Here is a 17,645-nt window from a genome sequence, read left to right as displayed (position 1 = left end):
TCTGTCGACTCCGTCTCTACATGCTTCATGGTTTCAGCTCAGCTTTCCCAAAGAGCCGAGAGAAAACAGTGACGGGGACCTGATGACGAAGGAAGCAGTGAAGTGGTTCATACGTCACCAGTCAAACAGTCAGGACTCTGTCTCACTGTAAACTCTTTCCTTTTGAAATTCCACTCAAGCTTTTATCAACTTCATTCATTAAACACCTGTTTTGTAAACTTCAAATCCAGCATTTATCTTTAACTTTATCTGTTTTGATCAACTGGAAAAATAATGAAATAGGATTATTCAATTTATCAGTACACACCTTTAATAAAATGATTAAAGTTACCAAGTAGCAGGAAAGGATTTGACATAATGAAGTGTGTGATACCAGAAGAAATTTACACTACTACTACTTCTACTACACTGCTTTTCAGTTATATTACAAAATTATTATAAAATCCAGCCCACAATGAACTGGAGGAGAAACTAAACGTTTGCATGAAATGATGCAGTAGAATTTGTAAGAAAAACAGGCTCCATCGCTGCACTGTTTGCACTGTGGAATTCATTTTATCAAATCAGCAAATCCAAAGAAGCACAAAAGGAAAAACTCAAGGACAAACTGATTCAGAGTCAACAGTTAAATCCATTTATAGTAACAATATTGTGCATCAGCGCTGCCATCAACCAGGAGCGCCTTAAAAACATACTCTCCTCCAGAGCAGCTTTATTTAAGGGTTTATACTCATGTCTTAGACACAGAAGCTTTTCCCATCATAATGGGTGCACATCGTCATGCAGCCACTAGGTGTCAGTGTTTGGTTTTGATGCACTTGGAGCGACATCTGCTTGGCAGACATAGACCCAGATGCATGTCAGATTCTGTAAGTATTCAAATCTTTGTTTGAGTTATAATTTAATTTTCTCTAAATCTGTTAGGATTTAAAATCTGAATGGTGTTGCTTCGATGCTTATGCTGTTTTCTGAGATATGTTCTGTTAAATGTAAGACAAAAATAAAAGCAAACACATAATATAGATGGATTTGATAAAGAGGCAGGACTTCTAGGGTAACTCATCCTCAATCTTTCATTCTCAGTGTTTTCTGACAAGAGTGAAATTGAATTCTTAGAAGCATAACTCTCTGACTAGAGGGAGACGGGCCAGGGTCTCGATGTGCTCTAAAAAGACCTTGGAACACAACAGCTGTGACATATGCTCCCTCACTGCTAATACACAGAAAATTAGTACGTGGAAATACGTGACGACTGGGATGTGGAAGGAAACACTGATGTTTCTGCTGCTGGTTTTTCACAACCGAGGCAAATCTGTGAGATGTCTAACATCGATGCATCGCTGCACCTTGACATGGTTTTTGTCTTTTTATGAAAAGCCTCTGGCACCACACACGGCTTTAATAAATGGCATACGTGAGTTTAGTCTGGGGGCAATGCATATTTAAGAATTCAGGGAATAGTGGTTGTTACTCTGAGAACAAGACGAAGGATTTAATTATGCTTTGCATTCACAGGTTCACAGGTCCTGCATTCCTGCTTCTATATGTTCTGCTTCTATATGTTCTGCTTCTATATGCCTGTCTCAGTTAATATTTATAACTAGTCACAAATGTTCTCTCCGATCGAAGCTTCTAAACGAAAATTCAGGACTATGGACTATTCTCATCGATTCATATACTTTCATGGACAAGCCAGCGAGCTATAAGTAGAGTTGTTATTCGCAGAATACTGAACCTTTTATGAAATTGTTCAGAATAAGAATAACACAAACAAAAAATATTTGCTCAAGTTGAAGAAATATGTTTTTTTTGTGTATGTTTGGATGTTCACCTCAGAGTCATCCTGTCTTACCTGGTTTATCTTGACTAGAGACATTCAGTTGCACCTGAGGCTCATTCACAGTCAGTTCCCCTGAAAGTCAAACATATGCAAGTCAAGGATCAGTCAGTTCATTGTTCCGTCCAAGACTGTGATGGAAACACTGACTGGACATTCATGTGTTTTAAGTACAGAACTGAACCCGATATTGATGGTAGGAACAACCTGCAACGACTCTTCCAAAGCTCCCATTAACTGACTTGATTTATATGTAGTGAGTTCTTGGTGAATACTACTGGACTACTTTTTAAATTTTTTTGAGCTGCCTGTTTTACTCCGTTTTCACTTGAAATTAAATCCAACTTTTCCAACACTTTGATCAACAGCAACAGAGTTTATTAGAATAATGTTCACTAGTTTGATTTAGCGCATCAAGAAACAGAACGTCTCTTATCTCATTTCCTATCCACATATCCAAGATTGTGTCAAGGTGTCAACAGACTGAGCAAAGAAGTCCAGGTATTCCTCACCCCAGCACCACATTCCAGCTGGAGGGTGTTCCCAGGCCACATGGGATAGTTAATCCGTCCAACAAGTTCTGGGTCTACCCTCCAAAGGGAGGCACTCGGGGGGCATCCCAACCAGATGCCCCAATCATCTCAGCTGTCGCTTTTCAATGCATGGGAACAGCTGAGCTCCTCACCTGATCTCTAAGGCTGAGCCCAACCCTCACTTCAGCCACTTGTAACCACTACGCCATCTCTTTGGTCACAGCCACAGTTCCTGACCATAGCTGAGAGTTGGAACAAAGATCTGCTGGTAAATTGCCTTGTTCTCTGTTTAGCAACAGTTTGACACAGCGTCTGTATTAATGCACCAAACCACATCTTGCTCCATTTCAGCATCACTCGTGAACAGCACCCAGAGATACTTCAACTCCCCAACCCAGATGGAACAGTCCACTGTTTTCCATCAGAGCGTCATGGATAGGGATGAGTACCGATACTGGGTACCACAATTGCACCAGTGCTGACGCTAACAGTGGTTACCAGACTGAGTAACGCAGATTTGATTTTGGTGTTTCACCTGCATGGATGGAAGGGAACCTTTAAAGTGTCTACTTGAATTGCAGCGATTGACCGTGGAGCTGTGACCGTGTGGTGTATGTGCTGCAGACATGTCCAGTGCAAATCCAGCGTAAAGCGAAATGGTCACTTAGATTGTACTTCACCTCAAAAGATGCAGACTCAGCATCGGCAACCTGCAACAAGTGCTCGAAGGCGATATTGTGCAAGAGAGGTAGCACCTCAAATTTTATTAAACATCTGACATCTTTGATTACCAGTTTTATTCTATATTGGTTTATTTATTTCTTAGTCTTAGTTGTATTCATGTTATTTAAATTAATATTCTGCTCAGCTTGAACAAAATAGCACCGTTTTTGTACAAAGTTTGCATGATTTACTCAAAAGTACCGGTTTGGCACCAGGATCAGATAAAACCTTAATAATTCCCATCCCTAGTGATGGACTTGGATCTGGAGGTGCTGACCCTCATTCTTCACACTAGGCTGCAACGCATCTCAGTGCAAACTGATCATCTGCAAAAGGCAGGAAGTCGATTCTGAGGTCCTGATACTGGACACCCTCCTCACACCGGCTGTGCCTTGAGATCCAGACAATGAATACCATAAACAGGACCAAGGACAAGGGCAGACCTGGCGTAGTCCAACACCCACGGGAAACAAGTTTGACCTTATGCCAAGGATGGCTTGTCGACCCCCCTTAACAACTCCCCGAGGGTAAAGAGCTGATGCATTGTTCCAGGACCAGGACTGAATCAACACTTGAACTGTTAGTCAAACTCTCCTTTCCCGTACCTGGGATTAAACTTTCCCTGTTCCCCTGTTTTTTAAGGTTGCGTTCTGCTGCTCCTACTGATCCAGACCCTTCATGCATCACTGCCCAACACTATCACATAGTCACATAGTTTTATATAATGTGTTATGTTACCAGTTAATATGGTTGGCTGCACAGTAGCTTTTCTTGCAGACTGTGTGCGGACTTCAGGTGCTGCAGTTGTTTTTCCTGTATGAACACAAAGAAAAAAAACATGTTTCCACCACTTCTATTCACAGTGCAATCCAAGGAAGTATGTTAAGAACACATTTAATTAAACATCACTGATCAGTTATAACTGAATTAAGTTTTTCAGTCATCTTTTTGAAATTATCACATTTTTCCATTGATTTTCTGTATGAATTGGTCACAGGTGATGCTTGGTATTTTTCTTGACAGTTTCAAGATAATGAGCTTCAGGTCTAGCATAATGGAGTATACTTTGGCCACTTTAAAACTATTTAAATGCTAAATCGAGGTGCATTGTGATTTCATGGGCAGCTAAAATTCATCAAAAAGTAAATTTTCTGAGGTGGAACTATTTAGATTATGTCTCCTCTCTGAAATGAGTTTTCGGTTGTTGTGTCTCGGTCGACTGTGGACTTTCCACACTGCTTTGAAGTAAAGACACGAAAGTTCATCATTTTTGCTCGATCAAATTAAAGAGCTCACAATGGCAAAGTAAAAACGGCACAGACTGCAGTTTCACATTTGCAGCTTGACTTGATTGCCTGAAGTTAAATGTGCAGTGCATTCAAATACCAGGTGTGCTTTGATTAGAAAAGGTGTAGGGACATAGTGTCCGTCTACCTTCATGGTGGAACTTGGTTTAAGGTTAAAATGAGTAGCAGCTATTCTTCAGGTTGAAGTGTCCGATAGAAATAAATCATTCACAGTTGCTGAGCCTGTTATTCTATCTGTGTTTGGAATGATGCTGCTGTGTGTTTGCCTGTCTTTCATGTATGGGGGCCCAGGTTGAAGCTGGCCTACCTGCATTCAGACATTTCGCCTGACACTCGGCCAAGCTCCTGAAATTGTTGGCGTTGCCAAAGCAGCCGCCGTAAAAGAAGTGCTTGCACTGCTGGCTCCCGCTGTGGAAGAAGTAGCGTTTTACCAGGCCTCTGCAGGGACCCGGAGCTTCTGGCAGATGACACGGGTTCTTGTCAACTAAGGAAGTAAAAGAGAGAACAATTATAAAAAAAAACAAACAAAAAAAAAAAACAGTATTCAGACTTAATTGTTAGGGGGCGTGTTTTAACTGATACAGAGACAAAAATATACCTCTGGATGCAATTGATTAGTTCTGCAACCACTCAGAGCCACACTGTTGTAAACTAATTCAATTCCCCGATGCTGTAATAGTATAAAAATGATCTGATAGACCCAGCAGATCTTTGCCCGAGTATAATTTGTGCAAAATAAAATAAGTCTAGACACAGTTTATGGTAAAAAAAAAAAAAAAAAAAAAACCTCTGTGGGGGATGGAAGTTTCACGTGGCCTTTAGGCTATCATTTAATGAAGGTACTTCATAGTTTTATTCCACATTAAACTCTATGTTTTTGAACCTCCATACGTATTATAGTACATACAGTGTGAATATATTTGTACTGACAGTTAAATCGTTTTATAAAATCTTTTTCTAGAATGCAGCATCTTGACACAACACCAGTCTTTTTCTTATGTTCTTATATTATGGAAGGAAAGAAATTAGTTCAGCAACATGTGTTTTCAAAGGTCATGAAAGGAGAAAGATGGGCAACAGAACAAAAGATACAGTTATTCAAAACTTAACGTAGAATATGAGGTAAATGAATAGCAGGCGCTACCACACTCTGTCTCACTGAGTCCACTTCCTGTCTCCTCACTGACATTTCCACTCCAGTCAAGTTTCACACACAATCCACTGCTGAGTCAAAAGTTAACACTTCCCTGGTCTCAAGTGATCCACATCCCCTCCCCTCCCAAGCCCAGGACCTCCTTTCTCTTAAAATGTTCCTACCAGTTCAGGCCCAACGGCTCCGAGCTGCAGCTCTCTTCTAAAATCTGCTCTTATGTGCAACACGATTAAACTGATATAACATCTATGACCACTGCTTTTGCCTCCAGCAAACTACATCATAAATCCAGTAAATATAGTATCATCTTATTAAGAGGGAAATGTTTGAAAGATGTTTAAGGTTAATTTGTTCATAAGAGTAAAGCAGAATAAACTGTTGATTTTTGGTTCAGTTACCTGAAAGAATTAGACATTATCTCACACTTACCTGTAGACGACAGAAAGAATAGAAATATTGAACTGGTTAAAAAGGTCCTTCAAAGATGAGTTGAAGTCATGATAGACTGGAGCTGGGAAACCTTGAAGGCCGGCTACTATAAGGCTAAGGTGGATATGAGCCCACAAACTCTCTGAATCAAGCTGCTTTAATAATAAAAGAAAAACGCGACGTTTTCGTTGATCTGTCACTTGTCTGTAAAACAGCCGTTCAGATTAAATGTTGTGGTTCATGTAAACTTCAAACTGGAGTAAAGTCTCCATGTAAACCTGACTAATGTGATTTATTGGTGAACAAAGCATTGGAAAATAAAATCGATCACACGTGTTAGAAGCTACATTAGATTCTGTTGAGATGTATGTAAATAAATGTCACCTCTCTAACCTCTCTGTGACCCAGCGTCTGGAGGCTTCTACCGGAGGATATCTCCAGCTACGACGCCCTCTGTTCAGCTTATCTGTGAAGTCTGTGTAATAGCTGCTCTCTGCTGACAGGCCACTGTGATTAAAATGCTATCGATGTAACATCTAAATGTATTTAATGAGGTGACTTTAACTTGGAAACAAGGACAGAGAGATGGTAAAAAAAGGGGGGGAGGCTAGAACTGCCTCTAGAGCAATGAAGTGCTGAATAATTCCAAAACACAATTCTCTATTAAATCTGTGAAGGTTGAGGAGGTGATCTATCGATACCAGTGAGATGTTGGTCCCGTTGGAGCCAAAAACTGCCACAAGGAGTTAAGTTTCCCTCTGAACTTGTGCTGTGTTGCAGCAAATTGAATGGTTTTTGGTGAGGAATCTTAATTTTACAGATATTTTTCAATAGGTCAGTAATAAACTGTAGGAAAAATCACTACCCTAACTTTTTCTACAACTTTTTTCAAATATTTTTTCAACTTTTTTTCTTAAATCTGTTAATGAAGTATTGATCAAAACTACTAAATATTGAAAAATACATAATTTTTTAACCTTTAAAGCCAATTTAAAAAAAGTTACAGATATTTGGAGAAATAAACACAAATGATTTATTTTCAATATAAAAAATGATCGTAAACAGTCTTGGACATGTCAAACATTAGTGTCGTCATTGACTTTAATGCATATTTAGTTTTTGTGCAGCGTCAGATTTTTATTAAAACTCCCTCTCATGCTGTTTTTTGTCTCATTGACTCACATTATATCCTTTTTGAATGGACAGACCTGCCACTAAATAACAATGAATTTTACCGTCCTGCTGATATTTCCAGCTCAAAAGGGCTCAAATTTGGCAAATTTACTGTTGATTACTTTCTGTATTTGATATATGGAGTTTAAGAGTGAAATTTAAATTTGGGCTCCACTTTAAATGACCCCGTCACTCCCTTATCCCTTATCTGGTTATTTATTATTACTTCAGTTTCCTTTAATATTCTTAAATATATGTTGGGAGGTTGTTGTTCTTCCTCTGAAACTGCTGACACGGTGCTGACACGAAAAAGAAAAGAATAAAAATAGGAGAAAATAAATGAAGTCTGGCCACAGACACTGACCTCAACAGCAACATCTACTAACTCCACAAAAACAAAGCAGCACTAGAGCTGAGTGATCTCAGCAGAGATTAACTTAACTTTCTAAGATCATACTAACAAGATTATACAAAAGGTTTTGCTGCCAAGTTTTCTTTAGATCCATCAGTTAATCACTAGGAGCCTGTTTCCTTGCAGGGAGACAGCGGTCGGCCCAGTTTACCTGATGTGGTCATTCAAAGACTTGAACATATCCTTACATTTATCACCATCAGCTTTCCCTTGTCTTCAGTCTGGGCTGAATGTCCCAGTGACTAACTTAGCCACCAGATATATTCCCCTTAAAAATCTAAGGTGCCTGAAAGAAGAACCTGTGCGTGGATGGACAAAAGTAATAATAAATGAATAAAATATAATTATATATATGAAAATTAACCAAAGAGTATCAGACATCACATTCTGTCCAGACCAGTTTCATTATTTTCAATTATTCTGCTGAACCATAATTCAAAAGCAATTGCATTAGTTAATTTTCAGTATTTTTCTTATTTAGTTATTTGACTGTATATCACAGTGGGCTTTTATCATTAATGGAAAGTTACCAGCTAATCTGTCTGTGCCTGTAGATGTGCTGAATCTAAACACTTCTCTTTGAATTGCTTAAAGGTTTCCATTCAAAAAAAAAAAGTCTCTTTAAGTGTCCACTTCTTGGATTCAAGGAGCTAAAGCGTCTTTTGAGGGTTTTCGATGCCTCATTACGCGGCTGGTTTCAACATATATCACACAGGGAGTGTGAGCTGCTTCATGTTGGATATGATTTATTAAATCAGCCTCTGGTGTCTCTGATTTATCGTCACCATTAGGAGTCCTTTTCTCTACGTTACATCTTCCAGTGAAATTCCCGTTTTTTATTACTGACGGTAGCTTCGAGGAGAGACGACGCCGATGACCCGACACATGCTTGTGGCTCCTGTGGATTTGACAGACTAAATGAGATCGAGTCTCGTACGCCAAGAGCTTGTTAAAGAGAAAACCAGAGCCCCGAGCTGGAAGGGGGCCCCCAGAGACGGCTGATACGGGTCCATATCAATGACATGATGGAACCCCTACAGCGACAACACGGTGGGACCCCCCCCTCATAATGGGGCACCATTCTAGCGGCTGTGTGCTAGTGGCCAGAGCGGGGCCTCCTGGGGACGGCTGACATTCGGTCAAACTTGAAACCCCCTCAGACTCTGCAACAACGATAAGTTGGGAGTCTCCCTGATGGGGCCCCCTACTGGCTGCTGCTCAATCCAACATCAGTTCTGTTGTCGGTAGAAAACCTTATTCTGTTCAGACTGTGTCTGTTATGTATTTAGAAGGAGGAAGATATTATATATGTGCTGGATTTTCTAGTATAAATTAAACATTAAACAAAATGTTACCATGAAGCATTGAAGTTGTCACTTTTTTCTCAAGGTGTTTTTTTGTTGAAAGTTTTTGCTCAACACATGAAGGTAGAAGGAAGTTACTCTAAGTTAACACTGACTGAAGAAGTAAGAATAACTAAGAAATAAGAACAACTTCATTGATCTTGTTTGTTATTTAAATAATGTAAAGCAATTTAAAAAGCTTGTGTTTTCTGTGGCTCCTCATGTAGAAATGAGACCCAGATAATTGGGGGAAACCGCTCAGTGCTTGTTTTAAACAGGGCGACATTCACCAGTCCAGATTTTCTAAACTATGAATCCATTTCAGCCTCCTGCAAAAACATCAGAACGTTTGTGCTACTGGATGTTTTTTACGACTCTTTATTGCGATAGATCCTATCAAAGTGTCACCTCACAGCTTTTAATAAAAAAGGCACTGATTTGATGATAACAGCTTTGCTGCACATAAACACAGTAGACTCTGACATGGACTTTTTCTGCCTCTGGAGTGCATTTTAAAACGTCTGAATCTTGGAAACCTCACCTTCTCGTTGTGTGCCATAACAAGTCAGAGACTGTAGAACTTAACATAAAATAAACAGAACAATACTCAGAGTAAAGAGTGAGAATAATCTGTGGTTAATATAGATTTTATAGCATGTGACTTATTGGGCCTGGATACGTTGGTTCATTTAACTGCAGAGGAGACGACCTTAGTTTCACATTAATAGTTTCAGTTGTTGGAAGTGATCACACTGATTGTCTGTTTGTAAAATATAGCTGACCCATCTCCGTACCGATCGCTAATTACAATGCGTAGGAAGTCGTCTGTGTTTTTTACTGGGAGCATCTAAGAAGACAAAGCATCTCTCTGAACATGAATATTTAATTAAAGTCTCTCTGTGGAGGTTTCTTTTCTTCGTAAACAAACAAAATTAGGTTTATATTCAGTGTTTCTCACCAAAATAGTCTGTGTGTGTGTATCAGTGAACTGACGTCCTGTATCCTCCTGAGACCTGAGCTTTTGTTTGCATGCATTTTAAATTTCTCCAAGGTGATCAGTAGAACCTAAGACGTATAAAAACTAAGCACCATCTTTGAACAGGAAGTCATATTTGAAAAAATAAATGATGTCCTCATATGTGGACACAGGGCTAATTTCACTGTATATTACAGTAAAGTAACTAATGTGCAATCAAATATAAAACAGTTTCTTTTAATCCCTGAACATGGCTGAGCAAAGACAGAACAGCTAACAATGAAGTCCCAACGTCCTCAAACCAGTACTTGCTAATTAGCAACATTGCAGCTCGTTACTATTGAGAGAATTTGTTAAATTTGCGTCTCATATCAAACTAGAAAGTCAGTAAGCATAAATAAACAGCCGTTTCAGCCGTAGAATCTGATCACTTTTGTGTCATGATTGGCTGTAGAATGAAAATCTTAATGTCCCCATATGAGGACGCAAGGTCGCAAATCTCCAATGAATAATGGGCCAAATGTCAGGAATTGTAGTTACACAATGAGCCACTAGAGGCATGTTTTACCAGATGTTTCTATTTATCACAGTGATATGGGACAAGGGGACTAGCAAGTAGCATGTCATTCAGATTATGGATTATACTACTCATACTACTGTCTGTTCTAATGACCTGGCTTAAAAGAAAAAGGAGGCAAAAAAGACACAGTTACGGCCCCTGTGGTGTGATCCATCTGATTAAATCAGGGAAACTGACTCTAAGGTTTTCAAGCCTTTAAGGGGCGAGGAACCATATGTGGTAACTTCATGTCATGGTTCCTCTCAGTGAGGTTTATTGTCATGTGGTTTTCATTGAGCCAATCAGAGAAGATCAAGGAAGCATTGTCAGGTCTAATCAGGGTCTAATGTGGTCTACAAGGTCCCCCACTTCATTCGGTGCCAGTGAGTTTTTAATTAGCTTAGCCTCCTTAGCTCTATTGCTGTGCCGATGCTACATGTGACGTCGCGTCAGTTTTTCACCTGCATGGATGGAAGTGAACCTTCAAAATACTTAAGACCAAATGTTTGTCTAGACTTCATTCCATTTTCTGTTTAACTTTCATGTCACAAAATGCCTTAAAACTAAAAAGGCACCATTTTTGGACAAGTTTGTATGATTTTCATTATTTAAACATCGTCACCATTTCAAAAGTAGTGGTTTGTCTCCGCTATCAGATAAAACCTGAACCATACCCAGACCTAGTCCTAAAACTGTGTGTTTCATTGTTTTCATTTTCTCTTTTTATTTAAGTGACTGTTTCTTCTTTTATGTCTTTGTTTAGCACTTTGTAACGTTGATTAGAAAACTGCTACCATGCCACACACCATACTGAGCTTCAGCCACTCCATATTTATGAGTAGCCTCTTATATATGTCTCTGCCCATACCAGGATATTTATTCCTTCTTAGACATTTTACCACCACCCACTGGTTTGGGTTCAGTGCCACTTGTGAGGAAGCGTGGATGTGTCACTGTAAACCTCACGATAAACACACTGCTGGGCTACATTTTGTAGTATGGAGCTGGGACACAGTTTACTTCTTCACAGCAGTTACAACTTTGAATATTAAAGCAAAGTCGCCACACAGCACAGCAAAAAAGGAGACACCTGTGTAAGCGCGATTCAATTTAGATAAAACCAACCACTACAAACTGTCGTACTGCACAGTAACAGATTTTTTGTTCAACTAAGAACCAATAAAAGCAGGAATGGAACTAGCCTTGAAAACTTCTCATGAAAATATACACATTTTATATCTGTGTTGACTCAAGTTTTATTTCCTTTGACCATGTTTCTTGTGAGACTTTACAGAAAGCTGTATCTTCTGACATTCTGTTCATTAATGTTGCCTTTGGATGAGCTACAGCTAAATGTCCGTACATCTGAGGGTTGCATGTGTGAAGGCTGATGTAAATGGAGATGTTTACTGATGATAGATGATAGATCAAGATGCTTTATCTGCATAACACATCTAACACGTATATAACACACATATGGCAGAGAACGTTGTGGCTTGACAGTTTTATTGGAAGGAATGTTCATTGATGTACACTGACCCTGCTTAAATAAATACATTCAGATTCACACTGAAAAGCTGAGACCTTCTGAGGGTGTTGAATATTGTTAGTGGGGCCTTTGTGGATCATCTCACAGATACTTGATCAGTTTGGGATCTAGTGAATTTTAAGTCATGTGTCTCTGTAAGGCAGCACTGGTATCAAGTGATGGGGCGATTGGCTGCTTCCCACAGCTGAGAATATACATCATGAAGACGACCATAACTAAACCACATTCCTGTAACACAGAAATATGAAAAGGCCTCCTTTTATGACGTCACTAATAACACAACAACGCTTAGTTAGTGTCTCCTCTTCATTCTAAGAAACTCGTGTCCAATAAATCATGAATAAGGGGAAAATAATAACAGGAACAGAAACACTCTTTGTGGTTGAAAATAACAAGGAGAACATGCAGACCATTCCTTGGTCTGGTCTGGTCTGGTCTGGTCTGGTCTGGTTTCCTAATTGCCCTTCAGAGATAAATAAAGTTTTCCTGATTCTGATTAGGATTCTGGTCTGGTCTGGTCCGGTCTGGTCCGGTCTAGGTGGGGGCTACATGTCTGATGGTGCGTTCCATTCACCTCAGAGGGGGGAATTCAGAGCTGGGAATGATGTCACACCTGAATTATCTTTGTTCCAGTTACAAAAGTTGGAAAATTACATGACGACGTCCATGAAAGCACTTGTCTGAATGTAACGGTGTTCAATAATCAAATTTTTTGAGTGTAGAGTGAAATTAAAGTTTTTTAAATTAAAGTTTTAATTGTTTCCAAGTTTGCCACGATGGTGTTTGGCTCTGTTTTACCAGGCTATTGTTTTTAGCCGTTGTTAGCTTATAGTTCTCATATAACACATGAAAAACCTAAATTACAACAGTATTTCAGCATATATATATATATATACATATATATATACATATATATATATGTATATATATATATATGTGTATATATATATATATGTGTATATATATGTGTGTGTGTGTGTGTGTGTGTGTGTGTGTGTGTGTGTGTGTGTGTGGAAAAATACTGTCTGTACGATCAGTTTAATGCAACAAAGGAGCTAACAAACGGAATATTACAGGAGCTTTGCATTAGCATTTACACACGGGGCGGCCATCTTGGTAACTTAACTCTGAGATAGTGAAGATTCTATGACTTTCTGAAAAGAAAATCCGACTTTGTGGGAGTTCCAGTGGAAAATTCCAACTCAGAAATTCCCTTCGTCATAATGTTGTGGCTGGGTCAGAACTGTGCCAGTGCAGAACAACACTTCATATTTGTGAATGTGACTCTAACTGTTTCAGGTTCGACTCCTTTTCATAACTGACATCGTACTAAAAGCCGATTGACTGGACGTACGGCTTCACCGTCACAGATGCACTTTGGGGATTTCACCGAGCTTTACCAGTTGATTAGGGAGGATTCAGACAAAATAATCAACAAAGGTGTGATGTCCTCTTTTCATCAAATACATCCCTCAGTCATATCCTCACACCTTGACACAGGCATTCAGAGCGGCCTTTAACGCTCTGCTTCTTCGTCACCGTCGGCTGCTCGTGCGTTGCTATTCAATCTCAAATGTCACTGTTGTGTGTAATCCGGGATTTGGTGTCGTCTCTTTTCTTTGTGTGAGTGTGTTTATCCGTTAACTTCAGTCACACCACACCACAGGGAGAACGTGTTTGGACTCGTGCCGTTCTGCATAGAGCTGAGAGCGACAGCACCGACCAAAGTTGAGTAACATTTTCCGTCCCATGAAAATAGTGACGAGCTGCGATGCGTCTTTTACAAACTACCGATTTCTGCTTCTGAGGCTTATAGAGTCCGACTGAATGAAGGAAATATGAAATTAAAACATTACACCAGCTAGATGCATGTTCTAAACACCAGCTAATGTCTGAGAGAAGCGCGTTGCTGCTGTTAATATCTGGAAGTTTTCTTCTGCATTTCATTTTGAACACAGCTCCTACCTGGCGACACCGTCACCGCTCGTCTCCTCACCCATCCACGGATATTTTTAGCGTCATTTTCCCATTTCACTGTTAAAGAACACCCCCCAAATCTAGATCTTTTGCAGTGAGTCCTACGTGAACGCACAGACATGTTAAATTATTCATGCAGCACCGGAAGAAACAGATCAGTTCTGACACACGAGTACACAACAGCTGTAAAACACAGGCGAATATGTGGTGCTGATTCTATACTTGTTTGGTGCGTCTGTTTCCCAGCAACAACTACCATCTAATTTAATTACATGGTGGAACGTTATATATTGCCTTTAATTAAAAGATCACCACCTGTTTGTGGAGAGTGTCTACATGATGTGGGCATATTCGTGTCACCGTTGGTCTGTTTTTCGTTTTGTTTTTGTCCACAGTGACTTCCCCATCGTTCTTCTCATCGTACCAGAGAGGTGTGGCTGCACAGTTTCTAAAGAGGACGCCATAAAAAAGGGTGTTGCTGTGCCACCATTAATTGTCTGGTGCAGACGTCTCACAACTAATACGCCCTCTGGGTTCCCAAAACTATCCCACCTTTGTGGAACGGAACATTCAATAAACACATTTATGCAAGAACTGAACTTAAGTTCAAATCCAGAGAAGGGAAGTCACTAGACATTGGAAGTCTAAGTCATGAAAATACATATACGAGGCCTACATGGCTGGAGGTATGATCACGTTCACTCACTGAACATACTTCTTTTTCTAAATCTGCAAACTGAATTCAAATCAAACTGAATGAGCATAGAAACAGTACCTATTGTCTGTGAAGGCAAGATTGATCTAAAAAATGAAATTCCTCCAATAGAGGGTATGAATGTGATGTTACAGCGAGCGAAGTCTCCATGGTTACGGCCACCGAGTGTCAAAAAGTGACAGCTGAACATGGAGATTAGCAGCATTAGTTTGAATCATAGACTCTAATAGCATCTAAATTGTAAAATTAATTTTTTGAAACAAAGGTGAAAAGCTGTTGTGTGATTGACTGAACCAACAGATGTGAAAAGCAGTCAGAGATATATTTTATATTTTTACAGATATCTGCCAAAGAACTGAGAACTAAATGTTTCGCTGCATTAGAAGAAACAGCTGGAATCCAGACTCAGAAATCTGGTGTTGTGGTTCATTTAATGTCATATAATATTAATTTATGCTGTATTTATTGATAAAGTCTTTAATTTGATCTAATAATCCACATTTTTCCCGGTCTCTCTGTATTTATTGATACATTTCACCATGTTTACCCTCTATTGCATCTGGTCGCTGCAGACACTGGTCGTGTGAGTTTCTGGTGGACATGACCCACAGATGTTTCTATTCATACTCCAACTCCAACTCCAGACATTTAGAACCAAATACTGTACTTGGAGGAGAACTGAAACATCTTTAAGAAACATGTCGTTGCAGGTTTGGTTATGGAATAAACAGTAGCCATTAGCCATTAGCAGCTTCACAAGCCAAGCGTTACTATTCTACGTCTGCAATGGTCAGAAATGGACACACGTGTCACTCCCATGTGATCCTTTGTTACTTCAGAAACAGGTTTCTCCAGGACACACATCCAGCAGGCGTTCAGCAACAAGCCAAGTCATGTTGTTTCATTAACTGACACCAGGAGGATGCCAGAGCTGCACATACTCCATCCCATGATATACGTCCAGCATTGCAAGTGTTTGTTTGATATTCCTTAATTTAACAAGTGTGGACATGTATATAATGAGACATTTAATCGATCCATTCTCATTCTAAAGACACTAAATGAGGGTTGAGAAATCCAGCTGGTACGAGTTTGAGCATTCTGACATTAGATGCAGCCAATTAATTCTGCTTTAATTTATGATCCGTTTAGTGTCTGGAGCCTATAAATAATACAATAGTGAATGCTTTCCTCAGAAGTTCCCTTCTTTAGTACATTAGCCAGATGCCTTGGGCGCAGATGTTCAGAATGAATGTGCTGGCAATCCCCAGTGTTAGCTGCATACCAACAAAATGACTGTGCATTAGGATTTTATGCCCAAGGTGGCAATAAAGTCTAATGAGAAACAACACTCGAAACAAAAGTGATCATTTAGTAACAACAACAGCAGCTGTAATACCTCCTTGTCCTGTGTGGTGGTGTCATTATGAAAGCTGATCATTTTCCAGCCGTCTGAGTCACTGGTCAAAGGGTCACACTCACCTGTAACCACACACGTTTCCTCACACTGCTCCAAGGTCTCAAAGTTGTTGGCGTTGCCTCCACAGCCTCCGTATTCGAAGTGCTGACAGCTTCCGGTGTTGACGTCGAAGAAGAATCTGTCCTTGATGGCCTTGCATGGCCCGGGTTCTTCCTTCAGGGCACACTGCTCACTGAAGATGAAGAGCTCAGGTAGTGGCGGTGGTGCTGAGGAGGGAAAGGAAGACAACTTTTACTCACACGCTTCTTGTGATTGTGTGTGTGTGTGTGTGTGTGTGTGTCTGTGTGTGGAGGGAAATTGGGTCACAACCTTGTTTGAGATAAAGTTTTTCTCCTGTATAAACTGTTTGACAGCTTTCTGTCTTTGTAAAGTTATTTGCAGAGGAAGGCTGTTTACGTACAAAAACTGAATTATTCACTTTACAGACTTAGTTTAAAATCACCTGTGTGTGTTTTTAATGACTTGTACTAGGAGGCCGAGGTCATTAACTCATAAATGTCAAGAGACAGACACGTCTTACTGATTGTCATTTATAAAAAGCTAACTCTGATTTACTGATTGTCATTTATAAAAGCTAACTCTCATTTACTGATTCTCATTTATAAAAGCTAACACTGATTTACTGATTGTCATTTATAAAAGCTAACTCTGTCCGATCCATGAAGTATGACGTGAAACCCTCTGAGCTTCACTGTTCAGAATCTAAATGACCAAATGACCATCTCAGAGTTTTGTCTCTCTGGGTCCTCAGCTCATATCTCTGTTACACTGGCAAATAAAAAGTAGTGACTTCATGTTATATGGACTCTGGTACTGCGTCGTCTGTCTTTATTACCCTCTTGTTTGTGACCACAGAGTGAGGAGGCCTCGTGTCTACCCCATGTGTGAAATCAATACTCACACAAACAAGAAAAAAGAAAGAAAAACACACACACACAGTTACTGACTGCTGTTACTATGGATCCCCTGCAAGAGGTGATGATTGCTGGTCCTTCACCAACTATTCTACAGGGTTGGAGATAAACTGAGCACAAATTGTCCAGAAAGATCAGCTCCTCTATGGTTCAGACAAAACTACTGCAGCACTTGATGATGCTGGAAAAAAATCTGAAACTAATCTGAATTAATATGACTTACGTGGGGATTTATTATTTGATAATATATATTTATTCATGGTCAGGATACGTTTGATACTACTACCTACCTCCATCCCCTATAAGAATATCACTATAAAAATCTGGTAATGGAAACGCCTAAATATCTAAAAACCTCTCAAATATCTAAAGCTGAAACATTTTTATGCTCTCATGAGGTGTTTCTTCAGACGTATCGATATAAAAGCGTATTGTAAACATGCAATAGAAGCATTTTTTTGGCCTCTCCTCGTCACTGGAGATGAAACAGGGTCATGTGAGCAGTTCATTTGAAGTTAATGTTTCTCAAAGTGACGTCTCTCTGGCGTGACAAGACTTTACAAGA

General features: G+C 39.6%; 1 protein-coding gene across 3 annotated transcripts in view; it reads right to left on the bottom strand.

Moving 5' to 3' along the window:
• Nucleotides 1–17,645, bottom strand: part of tfpia (tissue factor pathway inhibitor a) — a 41,220-nt gene that overhangs the window by 3,530 nt on the left and 20,045 nt on the right. For all 3 annotated transcript variants that reach the window (XR_007113896.1, XM_047601432.1, XM_047601431.1), the window contains exons 2-5: nt 16,169–16,372; nt 4,708–4,884; nt 3,832–3,906; nt 1,853–1,912 (exon numbers count right to left, since the gene is read on the bottom strand). Coding sequence is in view for 2 of the 3 variants with exons in the window: in XM_047601432.1 (XP_047457388.1) it covers nt 1,853–1,912; nt 3,832–3,906; nt 4,708–4,884; nt 16,169–16,372 (516 nt within the window). In the remaining variant the exon portion in view is untranslated. The remainder of the gene's footprint in view (nt 1–1,852; nt 1,913–3,831; nt 3,907–4,707; nt 4,885–16,168; nt 16,373–17,645) is intronic.

This window comes from Mugil cephalus, chromosome 12, assembly GCF_022458985.1.
Source record: "Mugil cephalus isolate CIBA_MC_2020 chromosome 12, CIBA_Mcephalus_1.1, whole genome shotgun sequence".
NCBI lineage: Eukaryota > Metazoa > Chordata > Actinopteri > Mugiliformes > Mugilidae > Mugil > Mugil cephalus.
The sequence above is the reverse complement of the archived record's forward strand: the minus strand, read 5'-3'. Positions and strand labels throughout refer to the sequence as shown.